Source organism: Camarhynchus parvulus, chromosome 17 (genome assembly GCF_901933205.1).
Source record: "Camarhynchus parvulus chromosome 17, STF_HiC, whole genome shotgun sequence".
NCBI classification, from domain to species: Eukaryota; Metazoa; Chordata; class Aves; order Passeriformes; family Thraupidae; genus Camarhynchus; species Camarhynchus parvulus.
The window spans coordinates 6,894,912-6,906,956 of record NC_044587.1 but is presented as its reverse complement, the minus strand read 5'-3'; the positions used below and the strand labels follow the sequence as shown (position 1 = coordinate 6,906,956).

At 44.2% G+C, this 12,045-nt stretch overlaps 1 protein-coding gene across 1 annotated transcript in view; it reads right to left on the bottom strand.

The window, feature by feature from the left end:
* The window catches only part of BRINP1 (BMP/retinoic acid inducible neural specific 1), a 94,788-nt gene that overhangs the window by 10,206 nt on the left and 72,537 nt on the right, over window positions 1-12,045 (bottom strand). The window contains exons 5-6 of the mRNA XM_030961532.1: window positions 11,411-11,516; window positions 3,727-3,963 (exon numbers count right to left, since the gene is read on the bottom strand). Coding sequence (XP_030817392.1) covers window positions 3,727-3,963; window positions 11,411-11,516 — 343 coding nt within the window. The remainder of the gene's footprint in view (window positions 1-3,726; window positions 3,964-11,410; window positions 11,517-12,045) is intronic.

Sequence of the window (12,045 nt, the reverse complement as noted above, 5' to 3'; positions counted from 1 at the left end):
GCCTCTGGAACCACCATCAGGTATAATTGCTTCTGTTGACCATGCTGATTACTCCAGGTACCTTTCAGCAGTAAAAGCCTTGCATTTGCTTCCCGCCCCTTATAAATCAATTTCCTCAAAAGCCTTTTTGTGCAGGAGCCCAGGCTCTTTTCCCTCTGATGATGAATGTGGTACATTTTTCATCGAGACGGGCGAGGCAGGAATTTCGGTGCAGTGTGCACATTTTGCTACCGCAGTGCAACGTTGGGGGAAAAACAAATGAGCAGCAAATCTGGCAAAATAAAAGCTGGGTGGGGTTGTTTAAAATTAGGGTGATGAAGAAAAAGAAAAGTACTTTAAAAAACAACATTGTTTCTTCATTATTTATATTTATTTATAACTCTGCCTGGAAACCACAGGTATGGATGGGGATATTCCCTGTTTCTGGGAATAGTTGGTTCTTAACCCTGAGAATTTCCAATTAATTAACAAGTCTGTTTGCATTTGTGGCTATTTTATTCCTCTGCACAGCAAACCTTGCTGATGGCTGGAACTACACCTCCCGTGATGCAGCTTGGCCCCTCTTTCTGCTGAGTCACCCCATCCCTAAGGCAGTCCCATGGCAGTGACTCAGCATCACAAGTGGCACCACGGGGAATTGACTGGTCAGACATCTCTTTCACAGATGAAATTTTCCTTTGACCAGTGTTAAAACTTTTAAATCAGAAAGCAATAGTTCAAATAAACAAACAAATTAACTCCACCAAATGACTTAATTAAAAGTTGGCATTTTTTCTTAATCCACAATCACTGAATTTTTTGAATAAGGTAGCGTTATTTTTCTCAATTTACCCACAAGCAGTGAAGCAGAGGGCTAAAAAAACTCCTGAGCTGATTCAAAGCAGTTTCAGTTCACTGCAGCCTCCTTGACTTTGAAGATACTATTCCAAATCACAGCAACTCTTGATTCGCCCTGCACAATTTTTTTTAAATTAACAGAGGATCCAACACAGACCAGAAGCAGAATACAAATGTTTTGGGCTTTCAGTGGCTTCCTGTGCAAAATGGTATTTGCTTTCAGAGCACTCCTGTGCCTTTCAGTCCACTTTATTGGAAAAGCCTTCAGATGTCATCAGAGATTTCTCCTCTGCTGTTCATAATGAAGAAAATCCTCTAGTTATTGGGAATATTTATTAAAACAAAGAAGCAAAACACTAATACTGCAGTCTTTTGTGATAGCAACTTCTATCTCAAAGGATAAGTTCACGCATGATGCATCAAAGTGATGAATCAGATGCAGCAGCTCTAGACATAAAGATAATCACTCTATCTAGCCCTGAAAAGCCTCCAGCCCTGGGTGGAATATGGCAGAAATTGCACTGCAATATGTCACTTTAACATGGCAAATGAAAAACACCTTCCCCCATTCAAATCTCAAGGGGAGGGAGCCTGAATATAATTATCTACCCTGGCCTGTGCTTGGATAGAGTGCAGCAAGGACAGAATGTGGGGCTGGAACTCCCCTCTCCACAGGGCTCCCACCTTCTCAGAGCTGGGTTAGATCCCCTGGGATGGGAAGGGGTTTGGTGAGACCAACCTGTGGCTCTTGAGCACCTTTTGTGAAGATGCTGTGCCACAACTAACAACTGCTAACACATAACCAGTGACTGTGCTGGCAGGCACTGCCAGTAATCCTTGTTGACTTGTGTGGTACTGAGCTGGCAAAAGCTCCTGAAATCCACATTTCTGGTTTGGCCTGGTGTTACCCAGCCCGTTACCATGATATTTTCTGAAAAATCCCTTCACCGTGATTTTTTCTCCTGGCAAGATGAGAAGCCTCAGCTTCTCCATGTTTTGCTGCTCTGGAATGTGGTCTGGAGATTGTTTACCCAAAGATGTGAATTGTTCTTAATTAATAACCAATCACAGCCAGCTGTGTCGGACTCTGAGGAGTCAGTCACAAGATTTCATTATCATTCTTGTTAAGCCTTCCGATGTATCTTTTCTCTTTCTTTAGTATAGTTTTAGTATAGCATTCTTTTAATATAATATCGTAAAATAATGAATCAGCCTTCTGAGAACATGGAGTCAAATTCTCATCTCTCACCTCATCCTGGGGACCCTCACAACACCACACCCAGCCCATCCATGAACCCATAGAAATTCACAGAACACATCTGACCTTGCTAGCTGGTGATCTGCTCCTGGAAGTGCCCAGCCCTGTGGCTCCCCAGGGTACCTGGGGGGATCTGGTCAAGGTGGGCATTAACCTTGGGCCATTAACTCCCACCCTGGCTGCTTGAGCACCAGGGTGACAGCATGAGAGGGGACATAAGGACCTGTGCAGCAGCACAAACACCAGCAGGGGCCACGTGTTGAAGTGTGAAGCAAATCCTCAACAGACCTTTGAGGGAACGTCACAGGCTTGTCACAGACATCTTTTATGGAAAATCCTTTCCTTAGGATTTTTCCTCCTGAGAAGCTGAGAGGCCTCAGGAACAAAATGTAAACAATGGTTATCTGCTGCTGTGGAATGCAACAGGTGCATCTGTGATTGGTCTCATGTGGTTGTTTCTAATTAATGGCCAATCACAGTCAGCTGGCTCGGACTCTCTGTCCGAGCCACAAGCCTTTGTTATCATTCCTTCTTTTTCTATTCTTTGCTAGCCTTCTGATGAAATCCTTTCTTCTATTCTTTTAGTATAGTTTTAATGTAATATATATCATAAAATAATAAATCAAGACTTCTGAAACATGGAGTCAGATCCTCATCCCTTCCCTCATCCTCAGACCCCTGCGAACACAGTCACACAGGCTACTGCATTTCAGCCTTTAAAGGGATTAAGGTGGCATTCAACATGAGAAAGAAAGAAAACTTATGAAGAATTAATCTTGAATTGAGCTAGATGGTCCTTTTCTCACAGTTTTCCTTCCTGACATGGAGATCTGGGCAGTTTTGACAATAGTCATTGAAGAAAATATGTCTGAAAATGGCTGGTGAAGACTGAAAATGAGAGTCAGCACAAGGACAGGCTCCTGATGATGTTCTGCTTGGTGCCTGTGTGGTTTTAGGGCAGGCAGGCCACTTGCTAAAGGTGAATTCACTGAAAGTGTTGCTATTTCCTACCTCAAGCCCTCAGGAGCGTGTATCCTGTGAGTACAACACACCTACTATGGGTAAACTGCTCCCACTACCATCCATCACCAACACAGAACAAACTCCACTGACACCCCTAGCCTCACCTGGGGAGAAAGTGGGAAAGATAAGTGTTCCAGCAGCAGACATTGCCCTGCAGGACAGAGGAATCATTTTCCCTTCTCCCTGCCTCAAAGGAGCTCTCGTCTGGCCTGTGTGTTCTTCTCCCTCTGAATTGCTTTCACCAAAGGAAAATAAAGCATTCATGCAAATCTGAAAAACAATTTCTGTATCATTCATATTGTGGAAGTTTCTCTGTAAAACTATCAAAAGAGAGATTTGGAGATGGTTTGGTATGAAAAATTAGATTTTTAACCAAATATAGACTTCCATGGAAAATATTCCTGTACACATAATACAGTGTGTGGTGTGTGTTCCTGTCTGTGTGTTTAATAGAGGAAAAAAGGGTAAGACTTTCAAGACTAAGATCCTGGGTTTGGTTTCAAACCTTCTATATTTCAGCCAAACTAGAGCGTTATACTGAGGGAATAAAAGATTCTTTCCTAGGACAACCTGCCACGAATTGAAAAAACGAGTTTTTTCTCAGTTACCTGAATTCTCCAGATCTTTATAGGCTTCTGTCCAGGTCTTGGCCATGTTTGCCAGGGTGTACTCCATGATCTGGATGTCGGTGATGGGGCAGTTGCACTGGGGGAACTCCTCAGAGCATTGACAGCCACACTGGCTGTCCCTGCAGATGTACTCGCCCTCCCCATTGCACATGATGTAACTCAAGGCAGATTGGACAAACTTCTCTTGTAAATACTGAGGGAAGATGATCTGGAGGCCTGGAGAGAGAACAACAGGGTTATGGAAGAAAAAAAAAGAAGGTAAATAAAAAGTAATTTCAGGTATTTGTTCCTTTTTTCAAAACCCGTTTCATTAACAGTTTGGGAAAGTTATGGTGAAGAATTAAAAGCTGTCATGAGTAAAGAAAGTACAAATTGCATTCCTTAGGGCAAGTAGTGATTTACCTGAGAACAGAGAACAGAGCCCATCTCCTATGCAGGAGAAGGGTGACAAGAAACTTCCCCTTCCCCAACACCCTTTCATCCCATTCCCAGATCCCAGCACAGAACAAGGCCCTGAATGCAAAGCCTCCCTTATTCCCAGGTGTGGTGTTTTCTGTGTCCTGAAACCAAGTGCTTGTTCAGAAGCAATGAGCATTATGCTGCTCTGACCTGTTTTGAGAGATACTAAATGGGTTTGGTTCCGCAGAAAAAAAGGGAAATACACACTGAAAGGGAAAATAAGAAGGAACAGAAAACAGAAGAAAGGAAAATACCACGAGAGGGGATTTATAAAAGTCCCTTGCAGAGTTAAGTGCCCAGCTCCCACAGCATAAATACAGGAGTTGGGTACCTGAGCCTTCACAGCTTGCTCCCTGCTAGGAAGGCTACTTGCCAAATCCTATAAAAGTGCAAATGGATTTAGTGCCGATGATTTCAGTGTTGCTTGGCAGACTTACATTAGCAGGGAGATCTATCCCCTTGTCCCTTTCTGCATGGCAAGTGTTTGTGTATGCATCCATCTGGGCAGGCAGCAGGGTAAGTGCCCCCTTGCCCAGGTACCAGAGATGCAATAACAGTTTCAGTGTTTGCCCTGTGCACAGTGTAGGTGGTTTTCCATCCCATCCTCCTCCAGGCTCCCTGTGGATCTCCCTGAGGATTCCCAGCTGTTTGCTTCTACCTGGCCAGTGCTGCCTGTCAGCCCCTGTCAGTGTCTGTGGAGCATGAGCCAGGGGACAATAACTCCAAGCCTTTCAGGGACCTCTCAGGTTTCTGTGGTTGAGATGACTCCTGGGGTGTCAGAAAGTCTCTTTTTTCCCAGCCCCGTGACTGAAGAAGAAGTCGAGATTCCTCGGTTCTGCTTTTCAAGGTTGTTTATTTTCTCTTATCTATTCCATTCTTTCTCTGACCTGCTGAGATCTGTCCAGCAGGCTGGGTTGTGGCACAGTCCCTGCCCTTAGGGTGGTGTTAACTTTTAATACTAAGAACTACGTGTACTTTATTTACAATAATTTTCCAATACCTATCACCTATGTTAGACAGTCTGTCTCTAAACCAATCCAGAAGTGTCACCATCACAGAGAAGATGGAGGACAAGAAGAAGAAGAAGAAGAAGAAGAGGACATGCCCAGATTCCTCCATCTTGCCTCTTGAGCCCCCATTCTAAATCCTCAAAATTCTACTTTTTCACCCTGTGACAAATTCAGTATCATTCTACTCAAACTCTTGTGGCTTGTAACTCTTCACACAAAGTTGGTAATTTTTTCCATGGACTAAAATCGAAGGCACAGGTGTTTTTGACTCCATGCCAAGGTCTCTGAGCCCCTTGCCAGGGTCTCAAATCACCCAGGGCAGACAGAGGAATGTCCTGGGTCCTGACAGGGACCCCCCCTTGGAAGACGCCAGGGCTGGAGTGGCAGTGTGAGGAGTTTGTGGCAGTGTGAGGAGTTTGTGGCAGAGCTGAGCTGCACTGCAATGAAAGCATGTGGGTCAATCACCCATCTGTTTGTGCTTCTGCTGCGCTGCATTACCAGAGCCATGCCTGACAGCTCACTGGAGTGGAATGAAAATCAGACAATAATTCAGAGGATGAGAGTGTGCAGGAATGGCAAAAAGGGTTGTGACCCCTTTCAGGAGGGCACGCCTGCCTCTGATGGGTTGTGTTCACCTCAGACAAGAGAAAAACAGCAGGTGGTGACCCTGGGACCCCCATTACCCTTTTGCATTTGGATCCAGAGAAGCACCTCAGCCTTAATGAGGTCCCTCTGGAAGAGCAGGTGTGGGGGCTCAGGGGGCTGTGGAAGGCACAGGGAGCCCTGGTTCCTCTGCCCCTGCTCTGGGTGAGCACCGTGCCTGGTGGCAGCAAGCTGCCCCTCTGCCTGACCCCGCTGGCAGCCTCCAGGCAGGATGAGCTTGGAGCACCCTCCAGCTGGGAATGTGTTTGTGGCACTTGCACAGGGAAGGATTTCCAGCCCAGGGACACTTGTGCATAGATCCTGCTGCCTTTTCTGCATTGCTGTTGGGGACTGGAAGGAACACACAAAGAGCTGACCAGGGCAGCATCACTGCAAATGCCTCAAAACTGGCCTGCAGAGGATCATTATTTTGAGATCTCTTTGAGGTCTTTTCTGAGATGTGTCTCAACAAGAAGCTCAGATTTCTTCCCGCTGTCTTCAGGAAGTCCTGAAGCTCAGCCTCTTCCAGGGATTGTAATGATAGGATAAGGGGGAGTGACTTTAAACTGAAAGAGAGTAGGTTTAGATTTGACATTAGGAAGAAATTCTCCCCTGTGAGGGTTCTGAGGCCCTGGCACACTGTGGCTGCCCCTGGATCCCTGGCAGTGCCCAAGGCCAGACTGGATGGGGCTTGGAGCAACCTGGGACAATGGAAGGTGTTCCTGCCCATGGCAGAGTGGTTGAAAGGGATGAGCTTTAAGGCCCCTTCCAATCCCATTCTGGAATTCTATGATTTATCTGAAACAACCACGACAGAGGGATGGTCCCTTGCCAAATCCTCACACTGATATTAGTGATGGCCCCGCCTGCCAGGATCCCAAACTTTCCTTCAGGATGGAATCAGAGCACAGTGCTGTTGGAGAACTGATCCACAAAGACCAGAGAGCCTGAAGGCAGCTGTACTCACTGAGCTTTCAAGCTCACATGAGAGCAGAGCTGGACTTCTTGATGTGCACTGACTCTTCATTCATGGTCCAAGTCCCATGAACACATTTTCCACTCTGCTTCATGGAGGAGCAACCTGCTCTGGCTCTTTGAATATGATCAAATTACCCCAGGCTCTTAAGTCTCCATAGTTTCTCTTTGAATTTGAACTTGGATAGAGCACAACAAGCTGTTTGGTCCCAGCTACAGATGATTCTGGCTATGGAGATTTTAATTTTGTTTTTTTTTCTGGAGGGAATAGGAGTGAAAAAAGCAACTGAAGTTTCAAGGAAAGCACCTCCCATTGCAAGGGGCATTCCAGCAGATGCAGAAGTGTGAATATCCTGTAATCTCCAAAACACAACGTGTTTTAACACTGCAGCGTTTCACATGGATCCTCGCTTTTTGCCCCTAAAACTCTTGGTTTCTGAAAAAAAATAACATTTCCAGGAAAATATCCTCTTGTAAGAAATAATATCATGTTTAAGGGGCAATCAGACTTCTGTACACTTAGCACCAACTCAACAAAACACTTTTATAAATACTTAACTTCATCAGAAAAGCAGTTTTGCTGGAACCCACCAGCTGCCTGAAGCATTTGACAAGAGGCCCACACTCAGAGCTGTGCTCGCACAAGTGCCACCCAAACCCAGCCACTCACTGGAGCACCAGTGTGCACACTCCAAACACAACCCCTGACTTTAAACTGGCTGCTGGGGTTACAGTGACACACATCTTCCAGCCAGGAATTTCCTTGTGGAAGAAACCAGAAACTTCACAGCTGAAATTTCTGGTGCTCAACCAGAAATTTCACAGCTGAAATACAGCTGTGCCTATTTCCACAGAAGTATTTTATATATCTACATGTAAATATTCACAGATTCCTCATCATCCCCAGACAAGGGCATATCAATTTTTTTCATATCAATTATATTTCTATCAATTTATTCATTTGATTTTTTTTGCTTTAGTTCTGAGCATCTCTGTGATTGCATATCAGCAACAGATTTTACAAGCCTTGTGCCAGCAGCAGCACCTCATCCAGGTGATCCTGGCATCCTTTCTTTCATGTGTAGCTCTATCCCATGCCCAGGGACTAAATATTGCTGGAATTCAGTGGATTATGATTGTCAGTAAAGCACAAGTAGCATCAATCTTTTAAGACCACTGCTCTGGGTGCTTCTGTTGCTACCTGTAAAGCAGGAAAGCTGCAATCCCAAGGAATATAACAGCACCACTGAGCAGCTTGTGCTAGCAGAGAAAGCCCTGCTGCTAGCCACAACCCTAATAAAATATCCCAAATGCTGTGTTTTTCTCTAAGAAGTTTATTTCAATATTGCAAACATTCAAAAAACATACATATATATATATATATAAAATCTTTCACTGCTGTCTACTGATGAAACAACCTCATGTTACCAGCCAAGAAGAGGAGCAAGCTGGTCTTAAAAATCGGGATTTTGGACCATGCCCATGGGGAGAATCCCTCAATCCAAGCCAGGGGACACAAGGAATGGGCTCATCCCCAACAGCAGCCTCAGGAGCTGATAACCGATGCACAAGGAAAGTTTGCTGCTGACTTGGATATCTTAGTTTTAAAGGTAATTTATTGATCAGAGGAGGAATTTTGCCACTTTGTAAAGCATGAAGTTCCTCTTTAAAAATTAAGAGCAGCACAGATTTGGTATAGGTTTATCTTAGATAACTACAGGCAGAATATGAAGTATCTGACAAGGGAACATGTCCTTAATTCACCCAGAAAAACTATTAGAGATAGATGTTTGGCTTTAGACTGTATATAAAAGGCTTCCTGCATTAAAAGAGGTAAATTTCCCCAGCTCTAAATTAGAGCTATTTGAAACATTTTCCACAGAAGAGTTCTCTGTTGAACATGCTGTTCCATTGAAGCATTTTGCGAGAGCATGTTGACTCCAAAAGCACTTTTGACTTTCTAAATGTATTTTTTCATACTCCCTCATTTCACTGCAGTGAAAAGCTGAAATGTTTTGTGTTGCCATTACTGTTCTTTCCATCTTGGAGAAAGCTTTAATAGTAATTGTAATGTAAATTCTAATGTTATGCTATCATATATGCTATGCAGGGATATAATACCCCTCTTTATGTAGTTATAGATGTATAATACATAAGGGTATTTACACATATATGACAATATAATATTAAATATTGAAATTTAATATATTTAATATTATATAAGTATTGTATACAACATGCATTATGTATAGTACATAATCTATGACCATATTTGATGTAGAAAATGACCTGATATGCAACATTTCCTGTTTATTGTTGCACAGCTTAGAACAGCACAAAAGGATTGTACCTCACTGAAATAGTGCTATGCTCCAATATTGACATATACTGTCAGTAACAGTATTGATACAACAAGCCATGCCTCTGAAATTCGGAGTTCCTGAAATTCTTCAAAATATTGCTTTTTTTTAGTCAAAATTTCCAATTTCTGCCCAGGACACCCATCCAGGGAACACAAATCCCCCTTTCCCAACAGGCTGCTGTACAGCTGCTGGCACCCTGTCCTTCATCACCACAGGGATTCTGCTCCAGGGAGGGCTGGGAAAAAGGGAGACCTTCTGTGATAAATATTGTGTATATATATGTGTGTATATATATATATATACCCGAGAGCATGTCATGCATGCTGGGCCCACAAGGATACTGGTTTATAACTAGTATCCAGTTATAAATTATATATAAATTATAAATTATATATATAACTAGTTTATAAATTAGTGATTATTTTTTGTCCCAGTAACCCCAAGTGCAGCACCAGACACCCTGCACCATCCTCCCCCAAAATCAGCCTGCCCAAACCCTTCATGGGTTCATGGAATCATTTAGGTTGGAAAAGACCACCATGATCACTGAGTCCAGCCTTTGGCTGATCACCACCTTGCCAACCAGAGCAGGGCACTCAGTGCCACATTCCACACGTTGTATCTCCTGAAAGGCACAGCTTCAAAACCCCAAATCCCAGGGCTGGGCAGCAGCAAGTTCACACAGAGAAATTCTCCCTGTCACGAAGAAGCTGCTCTTTTATTGAGCCAGGCTCAGAGCTGGAGTGACACAAAGGCAGGAACATGGATTTCTGTCAGCAGCTCATGCTCGGCTGCTAATCAGATCAGAGGAGACTTGGTCACGATCCATTACCTGCTGCAGCCCTGTGACTAATTTGTAATGAGGCCTCTCAGAGCAGAGGAAGGATCCTGGGTAATTATCCCAAGAACCACACTCCAGATTAGGTAGAAAACTCAGGTGGAGCTTTAAAGGTCACTTTGTTCTATTAGGAAGAGCTCCTGCCCTCCTCCCTTTGCTCGCTGTCTCCTTTGCCTTGGCTCCAGCCTCCCCCTGCACTGGGTTCAGCCATGGAGCTCCATGAAACCCACGTGTGGTTGACCCCCAAAGTTCTCTGTCTACTCCCATCAGAGATCACAACCTCATCCCCTCTCTGTCCTAATTTTTCCCTTTTCCTCCACCTCCTTCCCCCTCCCTCGGCTTATCTCCTCTCTTGTAGGATCAGATAACCAATAGCAGTCTATTGATTTACCCACTTGTCTGCCTATAACCTGAGCTGCCTACTGATTTAGCTGTTTCCCCACTTATCTCATGTGTCATCCTTGGGTTTTCATTACCAGCAGCTATCATCACAGTGTAAAACCCTCTCAAACTGCTTATTGTTAATTAGCTAAGAACCAGAATCAGTGATTTGGATAATCACTGCCATAGTGAGAACAACCTGCATATTATTTTTAAAGGCAAATAATAACAACAATAATATTATATCTACAACATTACTTGGTAAATGAAACCCAGTTTCTGTGAAACCAAAGATTAAAACAGCACTTGCCAAATTATACTCAAAGCAGAAGATGTAATGTAGCCCATTCATCTGAAAAATTAAAATTTGTGCAAGTACAAGGATTTGAGAAATAAAACCATCTGGGCAAATGAGCAATTAAATCCCACATTTCCTTATTTTGTCAAAAACTTGGGAATAACCTTCATGAATTACATGCCCAGTGAATTTCCTCCTTCTACTGAAGTTGACTTCTTGCTAACCAGCATGTATTTATTTATTAATTCAGCCATGACCTCTATCTGTTGACTTTTGGACTAGCTCCCCATCTGGGACTGAAGCCATGGCTTCTAGCATCCAAATAAAACCTCTGTGACTTTTCCCAAAGATTATGGTCATTAGAGAGCCCCGAAAGCTGATCTGCAAACCTCTTACACAAATCAGCAGTTTGGGAGGGACAGAGAGACGTGGGCAGAATTCTCCTTCAATACTGATGGAAGAGGTCACATTTTTTTTTATGTGGGTGTGTGTATCATGCACAGAAGTCCATCAAAATTCAGTGGCAGAGACAGACACTTCATTGGGGTCAGCCCTAGCTCTGCTCAGCTGAGCCTCGTGTGAAGCTGCAGGGAACTTCCAGACACAGCAGAATCACAGCAAAGAGAAGAGGGGGAAAGGCTCAGAAAAAGGGCACTCCTGTCCCATTTCCACCCCCCTCCCTGGTTCCTGGGCCTACCTTGCAGGTGGAGTTTGCTCTCAGTGCTTTGCAGAAGGACAGAACTCACAGAGTCCAGATTGTCGTAGCTGTTACAGCCCAGGGGGCCGGTCCGAGTTTCTGTTACCTACAGAGGATGTGGAAAAGAGAGAATGTTCCCTTTGACTGCAGCACCACACCTTCCCCAGGCTTTGAAAATCTTTTAATACAAGGACTCCTTGTCACTGGCTGATATGACCCAAAACACATCCTCCGTAGCTGGAAAAAATGCCCCACCCCGCACAGACACTGCTAATGTTTGGTGCAGTCTCAAGCTGAAAAATCAGAAGGAATTGTGGCTGCTTTCTTTAGGGTACCTCAGGTTATTCTGGGCTTGGCAATGGGATCCTGCAGATTGATGTTTCTCACAGAGGGTCTCCATTGGAGAACATCAGAAGCCTGTAGAGGAATTATTCCCTGGCTTCTCTTATTGGAAAGCAAGAAACAGAGATGGATTGCCAGCCCACAGTGGTGCCTGGTGCTCCCACAACAGATGTGAACAGCAGCCCTGTGCTGAGGATGGATGGAGGCACAGATGACCTGCAGTGCTGCTGCTGTTGGTTTCCTGCCCTCCTGGAATTCACCACGGGTGATTATCTGCTGTCACTGTTTCAATA